The sequence below is a fragment of the Gymnodraco acuticeps genome, unplaced genomic scaffold, assembly GCF_902827175.1.
Source record: "Gymnodraco acuticeps unplaced genomic scaffold, fGymAcu1.1, whole genome shotgun sequence".
Lineage (NCBI taxonomy): Eukaryota > Metazoa > Chordata > Actinopteri > Perciformes > Bathydraconidae > Gymnodraco > Gymnodraco acuticeps.
In genome coordinates, this window is record NW_022991435.1 from 690,632 (window position 1) to 711,128 (window position 20,497).

A 20,497-nucleotide genomic window follows, 5' to 3' on the forward strand; every position below is an offset into this window, starting at 1 on the left:
CCGCCTGGTTGGGATGGAAACAGAGTCAGGGGGTGAGACCGGCGGTGACACACACATACACACACATCACAACGCCAAACATTACTACATACACACACAGAGGTTGTAAGGAGGTATGTGCTTCAGCCCTCCTGATCATGTCGACTCGTGGATGTTTGTCTGGTTATATCCTTCTCACAGTCAGAGTCTTTAGGTACCTGGAGGTCGACCTCAGACGGTAAGCAAGAGTGCTTAGTTGTGCTGTTTTCTGTCCATAAATACTGTTTAATACTAAATACTCTGGAAGATGTTTACCATGTTGGCACCTTGTACCCTTTCAGCAATCCCTGTCTCTATGCAGGACAGGAGTTAAAGTTTAATTACTTTTTTGTTGAGGAATATCGTATACAAAGTTACATACAGCTGCAGAATGGGGCAAACTGTGAAAGCTGAGTGTGTGTGATTTGAATAAAGAAGAGGCTGATGCTGGCTGCGGTGATAAAATCCCTTTGTCGTAAGGGGAGGGCGTTTATATTGGTGCTAGAGAACACCCTGAACCTCCTGAAGGAACTTTGTGTGAAAAGGAATGTTGGTTTTCTTGAGCTTTCTCTTGTAAATTCAAGAGATAAATCTAATTATTTGTTTGTAAGCCTTTACTTCAGGGGAAATGTGAAATTATTATTTAGACAATCTAGTCAACTAGTGTTCTGAAATACTTCTTGAAACAACGCTTTTGATGACATACAATACTATGACTTTTTTAATGACATACCGTAGACCCCATTTCATAAGATTTTGGTCAACGGTCCCTTCTGATAATTGTTTCGCCTTTACACTTATTATTTTATACATATATATTATACTAAGTCCATATTAATAACTTGTTGTGACCTACAGTATTTAACAATGACTTATTTTGATGAATTTTTAAGACATAGGATGTTTTATGATTTTTAAATTGCGTATTATACTATTCATTTGTATGATATATATTTACCTTGAATACTATGACTTTTTAATGATGTTCTTACAATTTAAATTATTAAACACTATGAGGACAATTTAAACACAACAATTATTTCTGTAACTCCAAAAAGTCCTGGATTATTGTTTAACAAGAGTCTGGTATCTAAATAATTCCATCCAAACATAGACAACAAATGAGCGATTACTGACGCTGGTCTTATACTCTCGGGTAAACAAAGCTGAACAAAGTATCCCACCTTATATATTCACAGTATAATTGCTTGTCATTGATATGTTATTTCTGGGTGCAACATATATTTTCAGTTTTACACCATGTCAGCGGTGACCAATCAGCCTCTTCCCTTCGGTCAACTGGAAAGAGAGAAGCACATCCAGATGATCTTCAAAGCTTTCCAGAAACACTGCGGGCCTTCATGTGAATGCCACACTCACCACCCTCGGCCCAAACGCACCCAAACACCTCCTGACTGTCAATCTGATGGGCAGCTGTCAGGTGTGGCTCCTGGGAGGATGATGAACAACGGATTCATGCAGCAACCAGGGAAAGTCAGTCTGCCAGGGGTGGAGGAGCCTGGAGGTGCAGCTGGATCACACTTCCTGTCTGTGCTGGAAACAGTCAGTCAAATACACATCACTGCCAGACCAGAGCTGCAAGGTGAGAAAGGGGGGTCACTTTGGCGTATCGTTCTTTAAAGGTCTCCTGTTATACTGTTTTTCATCAATATATTATAGGTCTCAGATATATACAAAACATGTCTCTGAAGTGTTTCGAAATACCAAACAGATCATGCATTGTAGCATCCCATAATCCCCTCTGTTTCAGCCCTATTTCAAAAGGGCAGATTCTGTGTCTGTTACTTTAGATGAAAATAAGGAGCCCCTCCCCACGCCCCTCTGAGAGAGATTTGGTTAAAAGAACACAATGGAGCTCTAGGAGGAGATCCAGGTGATAATGTGGGGGGGGGGTTACCTTGGTTGGTGATTGGCTAATGGTTACACAAGCCAAAACATCGTTATGACATCATAGAGTGGCCAAAATGTGATCAGCTCATTTTCAGACAGGTTTTTATAGAAATGGATCAGGACAAAAAGAGAGGGGGTCTTTGTTACTGAGACTTTCAGAATCTCTTTACACAGAGGGGACACATGTTTATGTATAAAAGACATGAACAGGTGGATTTTGCACAATAGGCGACCTGTAAAAAGTAAAACTTGCAGTGAATATGTGTTTCTGTTTTAAAGAATAATGTGTCGTCATTGCAGGTCCACAATGTGTTCCAAGGAGGATCTACAGCATCAGCACAGGAGGTCACAGGTCACAGTTATTTATGGCTGTGGAAGGTACTGATCCATGTTCAGCTACACATGTCTTAACTGAGCCCATAATTTGCTTTTCATATGAAGATAGTGTGGGTTTTAATGTTTTTCAGTGTATTGTCTTTGATCTGTCAGAGAGTTCCTGTGTGTGCCTCCAGTGTTGCGGTCCAGCTCGGGCCTGTTCCCTGCGGGGGTTCGACTGTCAGAGCCGGCAGGTCTTTTATTTTGAAAGGCCCCTCAGAGTGGACGCCTGCTGTCTCGGCTGCTGCCTGATGGAGATGAGGGTGTACACACCTCACAAACAACTCATAGGCACTGTGTTTCAGAGGTAGGACAGTCAAAACGTACTTCTATTGCCCCGGGCCAACTTCAGTGCTGAAGAGTAGACTTACTGAAGTACCGACTCTTATAAACGCTTGGGAATACTTTAGAGAATCTTCTATTTTATGCTATATTTAAGTTACTTTGCAGATTTGACCTGTAGAACAGAAGATAAGTGTCTAAAATATGGTGCATGTTTCAGGCAAAACTGTACTTTTAATATAATGTGACCCCAAATAAATAAAGAATTAAAAATAAACAAATACAACTGTTATAACTGTTATATGACATAAATTATTTTTGTATTACTTTTTCAAATTAAGATTTTACTGATGCAGCAAAAACATTTGATAAAAAATAAAAAATAAATCCCAACTAGTCGGATTTGATTATTTTAATTAAAGGTGTCTTCGGTGTGGTATTTGGGTCAGTGGTGAAATTGTGCCATCTACTAATACCAATACCAATCAGGATCGTTTTATTTTACCAGGTCTGAGATTTATGATGTTGTCGAAATACAGTTAAGTTGAAAGAAATGTAATCTTTCAAGTTTTTTGTAATTTAAATGAATGTACCCTTAACCCTTTGACCTCCACTAGAATACTGTACCAGGCAGCAATCTTTATACATTCTCAGACTGAACATGTGAGCTTTTTTCCGTGACCCTCCCGGCCTCTGGCCACCCTGAGCCATCAGAGATGCCCAGCCTGTCTGTAAATAGCAGAGAGAGCTTTTACTGTTCCATCCAGCCGGGGTGCAGTCTAAACCTGTGAGACTTAATGCACTAAACAGCTGCTTGGACGGAGACATACTGACAAAGCTGCCCCGGGCTGCATGGGAGGGAAGGAATGCAACGTCCTTCTTAATGGGAATGTTGACTAATGGGCGAAATGGCAGCACCCAATCTACTGTAGGCAAACCAAAATACTTTCTTCTTCCTTTGGCCTGAATTTGACTCCAGGGTTAGCTACCGTGGTGTGTGCCGGATCCAGAGTTTTTCAGAAGCCACACTCAATGAGGTTATCCCCAATTAAGACTGACCTGGCAGAGGTTTCGTTGAGCACAGATTTACTTGGTATAAATATTCTCTCAGTTGTCCTCGAATAAAGCCTGCCCCAATTTGAACTCCTCCGATACCAAGCAAACAATGGTTTTAGTGCTGCAGAACCATGACAGCTGAAAATTTGACCAACCAAGCATCAAGGCTATGCGGTGCCACTGTGTGAAGTACCGGCCAGTGTATCTGCTAGGTTGCTTATTGCACGATTATTATGTAAGGGTACGGGTTGAGTTGGTGTGTGTTGGGGGCCTTTGTTTTCAGGTGGAGCATGTTCACCCCTCTCCTGGAAGTGTGTGATTCAGAAGGAGCATCCACCATCAGAATCCAGGGCTCCTGCTGTCCATCCCGATGCTTCTCTAACCAGCAATTCCAGGTAGTGATATTTAACCCTTAGATGCATACTGTAAGTGGGTCTTTTTTGACCCGGTGAGGTGGTTTTCTCAGAGTATCTTTGTAATTACATTTGTTTTTATCATTTCATATTCCAGCTATTCCTCAAAAAACATGTTTTGGATATCATGCCATTCAAATGTTTTATTTAAATTGTATACATTTTAAGAAATTATAGTTTTTGTATTACTACCCCAAGCTTCCATAAGTGGGTCAAAAATGACCCGCAAGAATTTTCTATGGAATTTCGTTTTTTTTTTCAAAATGTAAAAAAGATTCTAAAATTATAAATAGTGAAAAATGTAATATTAAATATTTCTAGTATGATCCAAAATATAATACTAAATATTATACAAGTGATTTGTCTTAACCAAAATGACATAAAAACATTATATTCTAATATGGGTCCTTTTTTACCCACTTATGGAAGAGTGTAGGGTCCAGTCACTCGTGCATCTAAGGGTTAAGCAACACAAAAATAAAAATATTCTACACGCTTATTTTAATTGCTATGTTTTGCTTTTAATCTTCTCCAGATTGTCTCCAACATTGGGGAGAAAATGGGCTCGATATGGAAGAAATGGCCTGGCTTCAATGACGATTATAACATGGACCATGAATATTTTGGGTTGGAAGGTGAGTTGAGCACAAGGAAGGTTTAAAAAACGTCCACAAAAAAAACAAATTGATGAGCATGACAGAACATGACAACAATTACTGAGTTACACACGTGTTTACATATCAAAATGTCTTTTGAGAAATGAAATGTTATTTTACTTAAGTTAACTCCACATAATGTCCCATGTGCACCCCATAGTTTGAGAACCTTAATGTCATTTCAAATTGTATTTAAATGTGTCTCTTCCAGTGCCACTCGGTATGGAATCACACTCCAAACTAATGCTGCTGGCAGCCACTTTCTTGTTGGTAAGCAAATTAATTTATATTATCACTGTTCATACATTATTCATTATAATAGGCCTTTTTTTACAGAAAGGACAATAAAAGTATAAATATCTAAACTAAACATAGCTGAATTCAGTTTTAGGGTTCTGATATTGTGAATGCTACCATCATAAATGACTACAATATAGACATTGTTTATAGTTGTATTAATACCTGTGATTTCCCTACTAGTACATATCATGTCTGTTGTGAAAAAGGCCCTTAGAGTTTGTCCTTTTACTGATTTGCTTTCACTTTTTTCCCTACAGAATTACATGTTCTTTGAAATGAGCTGATCCATGAAAAGGATCAATAAAAAGGTAAACTGACATTGTTGCTACAGCGTCAGTGTGTACTACAATTGATGAGACACACCAGAGGGGTCAGTTGATGGTACAAGAGACCGTATCAGTGAATTGCATCTATAAAGAAACAGTAAGAAATGATCTGTCCCTCAACAATTATGTTTCAACTAACATATGTTAAAGAAAATGACACTGAACCAGATTTAGCAGCAGATGCATATTTGACATTTATTGCTATACTCCATCAGGTGTACATCCAAATGTGTTCTTCACTTTTGACACACACCTGCACCCATCATCATACCCACAAACACTGGCAGCATTACAGTTTTTCAACAAACTATAGGCGCTTTCTTGGCATGGTTCCAAAAAAATGCTCCCGAGAATTGATAAAAACTGTAACAGACCCTGACCCTGGGCCCAGTTTCATTTATATTACTACAAAATGGAAAAGGAGTGAAGGTCAGTGTTCCAGGACACCTGAACACCTTTGTTGAGGACATTAAAGCAGAACCCATCCCTTGGATTGTTTAAAGGCGGGATGAAGACGTGACAGACAGAAGGGAAAACTGGTTCGGGCTCGAGGCCAGGCACAGTGATTTAGGCAGCTTGGCAGTCCATTCTTAAGATGCCGGTTATACAACCTTCTGCCCAACACAGGATGCTCCTCATCCTTTGGGATTAACTTTCACGTAAGATGGAGAATCATTGCTGATTCAGTTAAGCGATCTTTGAAGTGGACTGTATTTACAAATATATCGTACACAATAATAGTAATCTTTCTGGTTCGAAATGTCAGACGAATTGTAGTTAAAATACAGCACTGTAATAAAAAAAAAAATCGACCTGCAACCCTGTTGAAGTCCTAATAAAACAAATTCATTTTAGACAGCAGGAAATGTGATGTTAAGCAGTTAAATCTAGTATTATAACAGACTGGTTGTTGTATTTTGTCAAGTACACTTTGTTAACAGCTAATGACCAGATCAGCGAATACCTGTCACATGGCCTCCCTCTTGTGGCAAGTTAACAGATGTTACAACTTGCATTAAAAAAATAAAAAATAAAAATGGAGGCATCAGTCTTCTCTGGTTGATTAAAAGTAACGCATATTTCCCTCTTCGGCAAGGTTCAGTTCGACAGGCTTTTCCGTTCATTTCCAATTTGACGCAAATAAGGAATGGTCTTCCTGCCTCTGTTTCTGACTTTTGCTCTGTCTTCATGTTACACAGTCCCAATCCACATAGAGGTTTCCTTCCCAGGACTCGTCATCCCCCGGCATGTCACATATACACACACACCTACGCACAGCAAACAGAGACAAACATTAGCACCAGCACATCAGAGAGAAACTATCTTTCACTTTGAAATAATGTAGCAACAGTTCCTACTCTTTCAGAGGTGGTCTGTGTGAGGGGCTAACGTCCGCCGCTAGGGTTCACCAGTCCATGGAAGTCTACCCATGCTCTGTGAACAAAGGATGCAGCACATCATCATTCAAAATAAACACCACGTTTGGATATTCAGGCCTTTTCAATGGGAAAATCACAACTGCATCAATTTACTGTAAAAGCACATGAAACATGACAGTGTTGCATACATGGTGGGGTTTGACTTGTCTTTCTTTTATAACATATACACCAACAAATAAGGGAACAAATTATATATCAGTTCTATTATAGCTCTGGATGTTGTTCTGGATGCTTCAATAAATAAATCATAACTGCCAAAGAAAATGAAGAAAGTAATGCTCTTCTTAGTGCTGCTAAAAACTATTTATGTTCATTATCTATAATGTTAATCACTTTCTAATTAAATGTTTATTAAACTCTTAGAAAGGAATCTCGTATGATCTCGAGAACCTTTCATTGGATCTACTTCATAATTGGCGACTATATTGTTGGGGATCCAAGTAAGTGTGGTGTCGAAGTTGGGCGCAATTTAGACACGGGACATTTTCGATAACTAAGAAAAAACAAGTGAATAGCGATCTGTGCAGCAATGGGTTGGGGCCACATGACTCTCAAAACTGAGTGGAGCATGTTGTCCGCAGCAGGCCTTTAAAGGCTGCAGCTCATGGACTGCACTTTCTTTTGCTGCGACATGCCGCATATAGCCTGCTAACGTTACATGTATGTTGGAAATACTAAAGTTACAATCCATGCTCTACTTGGGTTTGCTTTCCAGGCGCAGATTGAGTGATTCAGGGGCCCAGGCAAACGCTGTTTTGGATGATTTTTCATACATCATTCACTGATTGGGAACTTTGGTATTGGCAGAGGTAGATTAAGTACTTACACCGTTTTTTAACTTAAATTATACAAAAATAAAAACAGCATGTGTCCTAAAAATGTCATAGTATTAGGGCTGCACGATATATCGTGTCGTGACGATAATAGCGTTATGCGCATGCGCAATATTGACATCGCAGGACGTGCGATTTATTTAATTTTTAGGACGTGCGATATTAAGTAGGCAAATGAACTCAAATGGGTCATGGCTCTCATGTCAGGGGTACTTGAGTGAGCGACATGCAGGCTCTGCATGCACAGCAAACCACCAATCAAAACCATGTGATCAGATCACAGCAGGATAACCGAGCTAGCTCAGCTTGTTGCTCTGATAACTTAAGATCCAGAAGTCCGTGACTAAAATCCTTCATCCGGTTAAATATTGTTAAAAAAAAATACCAATTGTATAGCATTAAAGTTCAAGAAAGGATGGTTTGCGGACAACAGAAACTCTCTTTTCTTCAATTCCTGTATTTTTTCATATCGCAATATATATCGCAGGGGAAGAAAATATCGCAATGTCAGTTTTTTCCAATATCGTGCAGCCTTACGTAGTATATTATGAAAAAGTCAGTAATATAGTATGTCTGCCTCTGCCGTTTGCTATCATGAACCAGAGTGTATTTTGCTGAGTGACAGAACTATGCCATGGAAGCTCAGGACCAAAGAAAAGGAAGCGTAGTGTCAAGTGTTCAGCTGTTTGTATGAGCGCTTCTTGAGAAAGCTGAAAGCTGCAATATCAGAGGCCAATCATTCAGCCGTTCAAAACAGGCCCTGTTCTAGCTTTTGAAAAATGCCTGAAAAATGCATGATCTTGTTTGCATGATCATTTCAATGTTTTCTTCTAACAACACTCTGGAACCAACACCTATTCAAATAACAGCAGCAAATGTTAACAACTGAGAAGCTGCAACATGCAAATGTTTGCAATTAGATAGATAGATGGGTGTGGTAATCTATCTGTCCAAGTTGTAAAATACATTGTTTTATATCATTACGCTCTTTGACGCAACAATAATGCATCATATTTAAAAACATAAATGTGACAAAATGTTCATTCTGTGAGCATGCACACATGTTTGTGAGATAGATAGAAAGAGAGAGAAAATAATTAAACGATTAGACATACATACTTAATGCTGTCTGTGTGAGTCTTGTACTCCATGATGGTGTTGGGAGGCAGGTTGAGGACTCTGCGCAGCGTGTCTCTGATGCGGGCAGTGGTCGCCTGGTCGCTGGCTGTTTTGTTCCAGATAGAGATGATGTCCTCCTGAGAAGAGAAGAGAGGGCATGATGATGATACTGAAACATGCAGTGTGAGACGAGGTACTACAGGAGTGCGTGTCTGTTTACCTGGAAGCGGACTGACACCACAGCCCCGCAGATCTCCTCCCCAACCATGAACTGCTCCCCCAGCATTGCCAGGATCAGGTTCTCCCAGCACCGCGATGCAAGGCCTTTCCTCAGACGGATGATCCACTTCCCACCCATCTTATTGGCATCATCCTGTAAAACAACATGGCATGGATTTAGACTGGGTTTTTCATTTACAAATCTAAATTCATTTAATGTATTACAATAATATATGTAGTACCGACCTCCCACATGGGTTTAATACCCTCTTTGAACAGGTGGAAGTCACTATGGCCTGTCATGTCGCCTGGCCGGATCATGTGACTATAAAAACGCCAGAATTGCTCCACCTTGGGAAAGACAAGAACAGGGAATATGCAGGAATAATTACATTTTATACCTTTTAAATTATTTTTTAAAGACCCTTTTTCATAGGTGTTAAGACCCCATCACCCCTTAGAGTGAGCTGGCTACATTAGTGATACACTTAAAGTTACAATTAGTTGTGATTTTTGTAAGTCAGTTAGTTAGATTAGTTGTAAAATCATAATATAGTATGTGGTAATTTTGTATTATAAATCATAATATAGTATGCCACAAAGATGTCATATTACAGTATGTGAAAAGAGTCAGTGTATAGTAAGTATTAAAAAAGCCACAATATTTTATGTCTTAATTAAAACGTCCTAAAATATTTGTATATCAGTCAAGATAAGCTTGTATTCATGCATTTGCGCTGTGCCTTGCTAAGGTGATAATTAGAAGCAAAGAGAGTCCCCCCACCCTTTCTAATGTACTGGATGAGGAGCGACTTACCGAAGCGAAGCCACCAATCGGTTTAATGTTTTGCTCGTAGCTCTGAGTACTGGCTGGTCTCCCTGGGGTGCGCCTGGAGTACCAGAAGGTGTAATTGTATTGAAGAGGGTGCTCTCCTGCCCCTGGCACCACCATCTGCAGAAATCAAGAAAGGAACTTAGACATACTACTAACTTTGGAGATTAACTCATATATGAGTCATTCTATAATGGGCTGACCTTTCTCTTGGAGCTGTTCTGGTCTTTGTCCTCGTCTTCAGTCTTTTCCTTCTCACTGTCTTTCGGTGAGCCTTGGTCCTGGTCGTGGTCTCCACTGTCATCATCTTTCAGACTGGATTTGATGGAAACATTAGGCAAAAAAAGATCTTTGTATCTTGACCTGACTTCATTTAAGTTAAGGGGGACTTGCATCTTGGTTAAAAAGTCATTAAGGTGTAAATGCTGGAAATAACACATCATAAAGAAGTTCAGTTTTAGTTTAAACAGTTTTAGGGAAGTGTTGAGTCAACTTGTGGTCACTTTGAAGGCTGTTGTTGTAAGGGAATCGATGTTCCCACGGTCTTATGTTGCAACTTGAAAATGTTTTTTTTTTTTAATGTTTAAGCAAAAATATATTTCCTTGAGTAAATATGTTTAAATCACTAAACCTACAGCTTAAAGCCCACTGATGTTTATACTCCTTGACATTGATATTTCCATAATTGCTGAACGGATTTTTACCATTCAAACTGCATTTTAAATGTCCATCTGCTTTCATTTGTTTGCCATTTGAAATGAGTGAACGAAGATTGCCCTGAACTCACAATATCAAGAAGGGATTCCCCTCTATCGTTTGTGGTGCTAAACTGTATTATTATAAAGACCAATATTCTGCACTAGTTGATATTAATGGGGTTGACAAAATATTGCAAAAACAGGAACATGATAATAACCTTCAGAAGGATATATAATGTATTGCTGGGCTGCTACATTACAGCTTAGAAACTCTCAACTGAGTGTGATTGTTTAACCAGGAACAGCAAACATCTAGACTGTTAAATTGCATACGTACACATCTGTTGCTAAAATACTCTGACGGTGAATATCATACATGAAAATGTCAGCTGTGTGTCATTACTTTAGGGCCATGAGTCCATGACAGTATAGTTTGATCCGAAGCTGCGCACACCTTCCCCGGCCTCTCCACAACTGACACACCGAGGATACAGGCCTGTCAGGCTTCCGCCAGGCTAAGCTACCGCTAACAACACAGCACCATCTCCTTTCTGAAATACGATGTAATCTGTGTCTTTACTTCGTTTTAAATGCACCTCTGTGTGTTTAAAACTGGCTCTAATGTGGGTTTATAAACCTTACAGAGCATGCAGGATGCAATGAAGCTGACACACCTCTCATTTTATACGCAACAGCTTTCGCTAACGTTACGCTCCCCCGTGAATTTCACGATGGGGGGCCCACTCTCTGGCAGATTTGCCACAGAAACTTTTGTTTACTCACGCGTCAAATTTGTTGTTCATTATTTTCTAGGTGGTAGCCTTTCGGAGTCCAACCACAGTCTCCTGAATTCCGCAGGAACGGCGGCGCGCATTGAGGACTCGAGAGTACGCGCACGCACAGATCGGTCGTGTTGATGAACGTGGGGCTACCTTTATATATACAGTCTATGGGGGCTACACACAGATTTCCTCAGTTTGTCACCAAATGTAGTTATTTAACACTTGGAATATACATACTTATTTAAAGCTTAATTACATCAAAAAATATGGGACACATCACCACCAAGTAGTTTTAACATTTTATTCATTATTCGCACATCTCACTCCCAAACATAATAAATACACAGCCACTCCTAATTAGTCAATTATAGCTTTCTGAAATGTCTCTGTTAACCCTGGCTCAAATGAATAACCAGAAACCCTGTGACTTCAAGAAACAGACATGGTTACAAGCAGGCAGACACACACCAACACACATACGCAGCCTCAACACAAAAAAGGACTGGCGGCTTCTTCTTATGAACCGGCCTCCTCTGATGTGCCGCATCCTTCGTTTCATCCCTTGCACCCGTCCGCTTGTCATCTGTTCTGGCGGCAACTTCAAACCCTGGCTCTGTTCAGGTCCAGGCAGAGCTGTGGACCGAGTCTGGGGGGACAAAAAGGGAGCTGGGGGGTGAGGATGGAGTCAGGAACAAAATGGACTTCTTTAGGTCCAGCCTGACTTTGGTGTTAGTCCGGATGGTACTCATGTTGGGTAAGAGGTACTAAAACCCTGTGTCTGTGTATATGGCCAAACAATGCAAGCTAGGTGAGGTGCAGAGTGTCTGGGGGACAGGGATGGGAGGAAAGCTCTGGTATGGTATGGCACGGTATGGTGTGGTGTGGTTTGGTTGGCTCTGCTGTCGGAGACCATCCCCTCGCCCCTTGCCCCCTGTGCCTCTGTGAGGACCTTCATGAGAGGGCCCTTTGTTCCGGGCCGGCAGGCGCACCAGCGAGTGGATGAGCAAGAGGATCGGCGGCCCTCTTCAATGGCGGCTGTTTGTTTACACCAGCCAGTCCCGTCATACTTCATTAGCAGCCCAGCCCACCGACAACCTCTGATGTCCTAATCGCCGATGAGTGTGTGGCTGCCCATCAGCCCTGAGCCTCAGCGGGTTAGGATAAAGGGGTTTCCAGGATTCCCGACACACACATTCCCACTAAATGTGCCTGCCTTCTCAGCCACTGGTGGTACACATACATGCACACACAAACAAACACATCCTCCATGGTGAGGGTGGATGGGAGAACTGGTTCTTTCATCATGGGCCAAGAGGCACCGGGAGGTGAGTCGACGTCAGCGGAGCAGCAACAGTCCCAGAGAACTAGCTCTGCATCACAGAGATGTGAGAGATCTGCCGCCCAGAGAGAGCAAGAAAAAGTGATTAGTCAGTGCTGCCATCCTCTGACACAAACACAGATTTATAATTGCAGGTTTAAAGTAGGCATAAGGGTTATTAATTGAATTGATCTGGAGGAATGACTTTCTGTCAAGCTGCTGCCCCTCTTCCTCATCCTACCATCAAGCTTCCAAAATCATAATCATTTGATTTGTTGAGCTTCGTTGAAATTGAAACACTGGGACAGGTTATAGAGACAGTTTCTTTACCATAATGCCAGGGCTGCGACAAAATATGTTTTGACGGAATGTTTGTGGTTAATACTTAAAAACGTTATTCTATATAGTTGTGTACTTTTATCCTAAAATTCCTGTCCTCCTTTAGCCATCTATTTTTATATCTCTAATTAGATAATAGAAATTCTGCCTTTTGTAATATACATTTTGAATGTTGGTATATTTTATAGATTCTGTAAATCACCATGACAAAATCCCGGGTTGATTGGTGGGATAAGGAAGATTTGTCAGTCAGTGTTACCAAGTCGTTTTTCTCATTTAACAGTACTACATTATTTCCAATAACTGACCTCTTCAATGGCTCTTCCCAGTCTCTCCTGGCTTTTCACCACCTTCCTAAAAAAGACACAAAACCACCATTATTTATGACAATGACAAAATAATACCAAAAGATACTGTTTTGAGTTATTCAATCATGTTCTGATTTGAATATGTCCTACCTGTGTATCCTGCGGGCCAGGCTGAGGGTGAAGCTGGCTGAGCAGTCAGGCCTGTAGGTGGAGGGCACGATGGTGTAAGCTCCAGGAGAGAGGCAGCAGGCCAGGAGGACATCCTGGGTGAAGCAGTGAGGGACACAACTGGCCGCGGGGTCCTCGTCCCTGGGTAATGTCTGCTGGGATTCCCCTTCTGACAACTGCACACACAGATCAAAGGCTCAGGCAGTGTAGAGTTATTATCAATAGCAATCGTATTTTAATACTTATATTAATATTTAATACTACTACAAATATTTTTTTCTTCACAGGCTAGAGGTGTTCATTAATGGTAACGTTGCAGACACTAACAACTAACTTACATTTCAAGATATTATCATGTATCATATTATTTGAAGATATTATTAAGACCAAAATATACACAAACTATTTTTTTTAATTCTAATGTTTTAATCTTTTTTATGGTGTTTGGTCTACAAGTGCAAACTACTTGTGAGCTAACCATAGCACTTTTTACATTAATGTTTTCAAAACTCTCAGGTTGATTAACATGCCCCTAAAAACAAATACATGATTGCTTTTTTACCCTAATAAGAGGCTATTTGTTGTTCCTAAGAAAATTCACAGACATACAACTACAGTATGTGAGCAAATGTAAAGTTAGCTTAAACACCTAAAGGTTTCAATGTTAGAACGCACAAAAAGAAAAAACATTGAACAGAGTGTTTTGATTGAGTTGAATGTGCTGTCTACATGACACTGGTAATCTCCCTTTGTTTGACTGACCTTATAAACGTGGAAGCCAATAGGGTGGAGGTCCGTGTCAGGGCGGCTCTGGTGCAGGGTAATCCTGACATTAACTCCTGGCGTCACTGCTGACTCATCACAAACTGTAAAGGGGAAGCAGGGGTTCTGCCAGTGAGACAGGAAGTTCCTGCTTCCTCCAGCTGTCCTTCCCTCCACCCACGAGCCCTGGAAGTAACAGGTCTCCCACTCTCCATCTGTTGTCGACGGCAGTGAAGGTGCTGGGCTCTTCAGGGCACTGAGGAGGTGATAGAATTCATTGAAGTCAATTGCAGCACATATGGCAAAACATGGAAATAGGAAGATGTGGAGAAAATAAATTGTGAGGTGACTAATTGACCAGCAGATGTCACTGTTTACCAGCTGATACCTTTTTATTGGCATGGAGAAAAAGAATGTGTGCACAAATAAATCATAAATCATGATCTTAAATGAATAAATAATAGTCATGATAGAACAGTTAACAATAATAATAATAATAATAATAATAATACATGGGACTTTTATAGCGCTTTTCCTAATGCTCAAAGACGCTTAATAATATCAACAATGTATGATTAAGAGATTGTTGAATGAGCAAAATAGCTAATCCCGTTTTGATTTTGGACGGAAACATGTTTTTTACATCCATTAAAAGCACATGAATCCAAAAAAGTTCAAAAGTACTCGGACTTTTTGAAATTGGAATTTGTTCAAACGTTATAATCACACAAAGAAACATAACCTGGATGTATTTTTTGTTTTGAGTATTTTTAAATAAATAATTGAAGCCTATTTACTCTCTCTGACAGTTGTCCTTACCTGAGAGACGTGGGGGAGGAGGAGAACCCCCTGATGAGGAAGCGGGCCTCCGCTCCTGGCTGATAGGTGCTGGGGATCAGCAGGTAGAACCCAGGCTCCAGCTGCTGATGGAGAACCACCTCTCTCTCGTAGGCGTGGCAGTAAGTGGAAACACAAGGTGGTTTGTTCAACATTCGGCTAAGATTGAAACGCCTTTTCTCCACCTAGCAGCAGGAAAACCTTTAGTGACACAATGCAAAGTCACAAATGTTTATTTTCCTTACAAGCGATGGGACAAACCTTCCACATGTGTAGAGCGATAGCCTGGTAGTGCTGGTGTTTTGTGTTTTTGCTATCCTCTAATAGCGTTTGTGTGCAATTCTCTGTCTTCCTCCATTTTCTGTGCTGCAGCAGGGACACTAGCACCTCTCCTCTCTCACACACTTTGAGCCAGAACTTGGGGTTGCTGCCGTAGCTGCTGCAGTTTCGGCTGCCACCAGCGGAGTGACCCTCCATCCACCGGCCGGCCAGCTGGTGGTAGTGTGTCAGTGGACTTCCTGTCAGAGAGGAGAGTTATGGGGGTTAAAAAGGGGAGCCAAGGAGGTCAAGGGTAGTGGGTTTACCCTAATTAATTACACTGTCTATGAAGACCATCTTATTAACTGTAGTCAACACGATAATGAAGCATGCAATATTACGGATGCATCGATATGTATATGTATGATCACATATTTAACAAATAAAGTAATAACTTATAATATTTTGTGGCTTTTTATAGCATACTTTGAGTCCAGTAGATTGTTGAGGTGTGTATAGGAAGTCATGATGTATTCAGTCAACCTGTAGTCTTTAACAATTGAAAAAGATCCATAAAATACTTATAATTCACATGTGTAATGTTTTATGTTTATATAGTGTATCAGAAAGCATTGTGTGTTTACATTTGTGCAGTCTTGAAACATTATAAAAGCATTATCCTTTACTTTGAATGTCCTCATAATACACTTAAGATGTGGTCTTTAGAAATTACCAGTATAGATGCTCTTAAGGTGCCCTTCATCACTGATGGGGTAGCCCACTGTGACCTCATCAAACTGGGACAGGAATTCAGTCTCATCCAACCAGAACTCGCCCTCGGCCACCCTGGCTTGTAGGTCCGAAGCCAAGGCAGGGTCGACAGAACTCCAACCAGCACCACTGCAGACAGAGAGGTATGGTGCGTGAATTCAGACAATACATCAATTCTGAAAGGTGCTTTCTCTGGGCTTTCCACAAAAACTTTAGGTGCTGTCGTCTGAAGACACATCTCTTAATCTTAACTATGACACACATAAGCAGACACATGCCTACCTCCCTATCCAGGCCCCTCCCCAGCAGCATCTTCCCCAGGGGTTTCTGATCCTGAGCAGCAGCTGTTTGCTCCCTGACAGCGTCTTCACATCCAACCACTCCATGACAGTCAGCGCATGGTACTGACCCAGCTCACTGGCACCTGCAGCAGTAATCCAGGTCAACAGGTGACAACGGATTGAAATCCCTTTCTCAATGTTTAAGCCTGAACAAAAAATGCATGTTTTTTTTTGGATCGTGCAAGAAAGTTTTATGAAACCTTGTGACGAAGATGGCTTCGTCACTGTGGACTGACAGCTTCGGGCCTTGTACTATTGCACATGTGCTTTTATTTTGAAAAGGGTTTCCCTTTCCCCATGTCTGTTACTCCTGATTATGTTCACCTGGTGCCCTGTGTTGTCTCCTCCCCCCTCACCTGTGTCTAATTGCTGATTAGTGGGTGTGTATTTAGGTTCTGTGTTTCCTGTTTGGTGAAGGCTGGTAGTGTGTGTGAGATCCTGGTGGCGGCAGGATGTGTGCAAGGAGAACAGCAGGATTGAGGCTGTGAACTTTGTGCACATTATTTTAATAAATGCCCACGTCGGGTTATATTTTTGGACGTTCTGCCTCTGCCTCCTTGCTTGGTCTGGGCCGCTCAACGGTAGGGATGGGTATCGTTTGAAATTTATCGATTCCGATTCTGGTTCTGCTTATCAATTCCGGTTCTTATCGATTCCCCGTTTCGATTCCAAAATTGTAAAAGAAAGAGGTCAAACGTTTAGATAACAAAAATATCTTTATTCTTTTCAGCTTTAACTGAAATTGTTACAAATAAAAAATATACATGCAATACAAATGTATTGCACAATAGCTGTGCTTTATTTTAACTGAGCTATGCCTGTGGCAAGCTATTAACACTGTGCCCAATTGTCTTTTTATTTTTTAGTGTAGTGGAGCCTCACTTCAGAGCGTTTACCGCGACCCATCTTTGGTGTTATGAAGTGACTGAGCTCGTGAACTGTCTACGGGAGGGCGGGGGGAGCCTCGCTGCGGGGCAACTGTGGACCTCTGTCGCCTGTCAGCGCAACTTACATGATGCCGTTTAAAAAAATTAAGGGCGGTGCCGGCCATCAGCGTACCGAGCCGGCCGTCAACGGCCCGCTGACGACCGGCCGTTCTGTGATTCCACCAGGTCGCCGCGGTACAGACGGACCCGCTGGAATACAGGGTCTACCGCGTTTAGGAACCGTTAAGCAGAACCGAAAAGGTGTATTTTGTACGGGTACCCGGTACCCGGCATTTTCTTATCGGTTCTCATCTGGAACCGAGTTTCGGTTCCCAACCCTACTCAACGGTCAGCTTCACAAACCTGGTCTCTGTTTTTTTAGCTTTTTCAAGGGCCAGCTATTTCCTTTAAATGTATTAGATGCAAATGATATACATGCAATATATAACAATATATTAAGCCTTATTTTGCATATTATGCCTTGTAACACCCTTCTCAAATGTTGTCTGAATTGCCCTGCATTATTACTATTTTGAATCTATGAGGTTGAGGGGGCAATGATAACATACAAATAAAAACACATCACTTATTTCTGCATGAAATCTGCTTTTTTCTGACCTCCAGGACTGCTTTGAGTGGAGCAGCTGACTGCACACTCTTCCTTCACTGAACACAGGAGGTTCAGGTCCAGCCTTCTCCTCCTGACCTGGTCACTGTCCTGTTCTGGTCTCTGCTCCTCCTCTGTCTCTCCCAAGCTCCAGCGCTCCGCCAGCCCCCCACTCAAATCCACCAGGGCCTCAGACACCTGCCCTGCCCACAGTCGCTCATAAGAGCCATGAAGCCTAAAGAAGGTGAAAGGGACATAAAATGGGATAACCTTAAAAAACTGTCTTTAATCAAAGTGCATTGTGAGTAGAGGGACATTCCTGGAGCTACTTACTTGGCATAGGCCTTCTCCAACAGGGCTACCCAAAAGGCAGCAGGGGAGTGGCAGCGTGAGAAGCAGGGAGTGGAGTTAATGCAGGGTAAGCGATCGTCGATTGTCACCTCTGTCCAATGTCCCAGTTTCCAAAAACAAAACTGGAAGGAGCCCCTGTACCTGCTGTCCCCCCAAAGGGGCTGGTCTGGAGGCAACACCTACAAAGAGTCACAGAATGAATCCACAGAGTATAGGAGGTACGGTGGATAATGGGCTTATGACATGCTTTTTTACAGCAAGCTAGTCTAGCCACTGGCATCATTCGCTTCTCCAGATTCAGTACAATGCCAGAGCTGCAGATAATATTTGATCAAATCTAAAGGAGAATACAGTTGTTGCTTTAGTACCTTGTTCAGGAGATATCTGTTTTTGAGCAAGAAAGAGCAGGCACAGAGGAACCAGCAGTCTCCCAATAAGCCTTGTTTAGCATGAGCAAGGGTGATGTTGTCAGGGAAGAGAGCAGGGGACTGGCAGATCTCCTGGAGTTGTGAAAAAGACGTATATTAAAAGACGCTGATTTAGAAATGGTCAATAACGCTGGTATTTGTTGTTTTCGTGGTAAAAGAAATTAGGCGCAGAACGTTTTTTAAGTGTTTAAACTGAATGTAGGCCAATAATGTTGATCTTATTTAATTTAAGTTCCAACAAATTGAATCAGAAGTTGTTAATATTGAGCTCAAGGCCTCTCCCAATATGCTTGTATCAATCTATAATTTGTCGGGTTGCAAGATGATGCACATAGACATAAATAAAAAAAGATAAATGTATACATATCTAATATAGTGTTTTAAATAGTACAAAATAACACTGAACTTCTGACATGAGGAATTCTTCTCACTGATGCAACTTATTTGGTTGCCAAAAATGAATTAAGACACTGGATATGCAATCATAACCCATGAACAAAACAAACAGAGGAATGCACGCTGGCATTTCCACAGTGTCCCTGACCTGAGGACGTCGCCAGGTGACTTCTCCCTGCAGCGTGGCGATGGGCGTGGAGCTGTCGGAGAGCAGGGCCCTGTCGTCAGAGGGGAAGTCCAGGTCCTCGAACAGAGCCTCGCCTAGTCCAGAGCCTTCCCTGCCCGCTTCTTTCATGGCTCCTTCTCACAACCTGGATATCACCTGCCGGGACAGTGGGTGGACCTCAGCCAGCTGTGACCATCCTCACAGCCGCCATGTACCTTTCATACTAATATTGCACCTATAAAAAAAACATAGTTTTATTAAAATGTTCAAAAGATTGTGGTTTTCTGCAAATGTACCAATATAAAGCTGCACCTTGCTGCAGATGTAAATAGAGAGGTGGAAGTCTCACCCTTTTTATAAATCAGTGAATGTCTTTCCTTTTCCTTTTTATATTATGTGACAGAACCAAATCAAACACAATCAGTTCACCTTCCTTCATAATTCAAAAACAACAATTCATATAATATAATTTTACAATGGATATATTTACACCACTACACCATTGCATGTATGTAAAGTGTCTTTTAGGTGTTTAATATCAGGGGGAAACATAGTAAAACTTTGTAGTTACATGTGTGCTTACCACTGGGTAAGCACACATGTTTATTTTACCTTTAATTTATGTTACCCACAGCAGGAGAGAAACATGAGAGAACCTGTTTGAATATATCTCTTTACTTAATTGTAATTTTACAGACATAGCATGTATTTGTGTGGCTCTCTTCTGTACTTCTGTATCTTACCGTTTTCCCCTTTTAATCATCTTTCCCCTCGTAGCTGGCGTTACACAGCAGCTAACCGTTAGCTCGAGCTAGCTTCTCATGCACACAAGCATAATACTAGCATGTCTGTATCGCTTCATCTTATCATGGTTTAACAAACATAACTACAACTACACCGAGTTTTTTTTATCCAGAAGCATGACATATTTTATTATGACTGCCAGTTATTTCCAAACCAGGCACATCATATTGCTGAATATGGAATATAAATCCTCTTCCGCTTGGATACCAGCAGTTCATTCATGAAGTGAATCCTTCCTGTCAGGCTTCACTCTCCCGCCACCCACTGCCAGGACTGTGAACTACACACTGTACTGTCACATGTTTTTCAATGTTTTTAAGGGTCAAATGTACATTATTTGTTTAAAAAATGCACAGAGTAGCCTACTAATAAAGGAAAAAAGGAAAGTAACTAAGAAAGTATCTTATATAGGAAATCAGTCAGTTCTGATCTAAAGCTGAATTGAAAGGTATTGATAA

General features: G+C 41.2%; 3 protein-coding genes across 7 annotated transcripts; 1 reads left to right on the top strand and 2 right to left on the bottom strand.

Moving 5' to 3' along the window:
- Positions 1-87: 87 nt before the first annotated feature.
- Positions 88-5,330, top strand: LOC117532707 (phospholipid scramblase family member 5). Of its 2 annotated transcripts, XM_034196140.1 has the most exons (8): positions 88-217; positions 1,270-1,621; positions 2,230-2,307; positions 2,419-2,611; positions 3,926-4,037; positions 4,591-4,690; positions 4,923-4,981; positions 5,269-5,330. In XM_034196140.1, exons 2-8 carry the CDS (start codon positions 1,279-1,281, stop codon positions 5,293-5,295), a joined length of 912 nt encoding a protein of 303 aa, XP_034052031.1. In that variant the 5' UTR covers positions 88-217; positions 1,270-1,278; the 3' UTR covers positions 5,296-5,330. The 2 variants fall into 2 exon arrangements, with proteins under 2 accessions (XP_034052031.1, XP_034052030.1); XM_034196139.1 differs by having other exon boundaries at positions 2,230-2,611.
- Positions 5,331-5,506: 176 nt separating this feature from the next.
- On the bottom strand, positions 5,507-11,382 carry eif4e2 (eukaryotic translation initiation factor 4E family member 2). Of its 3 annotated transcripts, none has more exons than XM_034196141.1 (8): positions 11,261-11,382; positions 9,983-10,094; positions 9,765-9,899; positions 9,194-9,298; positions 8,949-9,101; positions 8,729-8,865; positions 6,696-6,771; positions 5,507-6,605 (listed from the first exon to the last, which is right to left on the bottom strand). In XM_034196141.1, exons 1-7 carry the CDS (start codon positions 11,278-11,280, stop codon positions 6,723-6,725), a joined length of 711 nt encoding a protein of 236 aa, XP_034052032.1. In that variant the 5' UTR covers positions 11,281-11,382; the 3' UTR covers positions 5,507-6,605; positions 6,696-6,722. The 3 variants fall into 3 exon arrangements, with proteins under 3 accessions (XP_034052032.1, XP_034052033.1, XP_034052034.1); XM_034196142.1 differs by having other exon boundaries at positions 8,725-8,865; XM_034196143.1 differs by lacking the exon at positions 11,261-11,382 and adding an exon at positions 10,881-11,154.
- A 164-nt stretch (positions 11,383-11,546) lies between these two features.
- Positions 11,547-20,262, bottom strand: capn10 (calpain 10). 2 transcript variants are annotated; one of them, XM_034195921.1, is made up of 13 exons: positions 19,979-20,262; positions 19,218-19,470; positions 18,614-18,745; positions 18,228-18,424; positions 17,906-18,129; positions 16,303-16,444; positions 15,983-16,149; positions 15,253-15,509; positions 14,974-15,176; positions 14,155-14,410; positions 13,375-13,568; positions 13,225-13,270; positions 11,547-12,653 (listed from the first exon to the last, which is right to left on the bottom strand). In XM_034195921.1, the coding sequence occupies exons 2-13, from the start codon at positions 19,362-19,364 to the stop codon at positions 12,624-12,626; spliced, it is 1,995 nt and encodes a 664-aa protein (XP_034051812.1). In that variant the 5' UTR covers positions 19,365-19,470; positions 19,979-20,262; the 3' UTR covers positions 11,547-12,623. The 2 variants fall into 2 exon arrangements, with proteins under 2 accessions (XP_034051812.1, XP_034051811.1); XM_034195920.1 differs by having other exon boundaries at positions 16,303-16,507.
- Between the last annotated feature and the right edge of the window lie 235 nt (positions 20,263-20,497).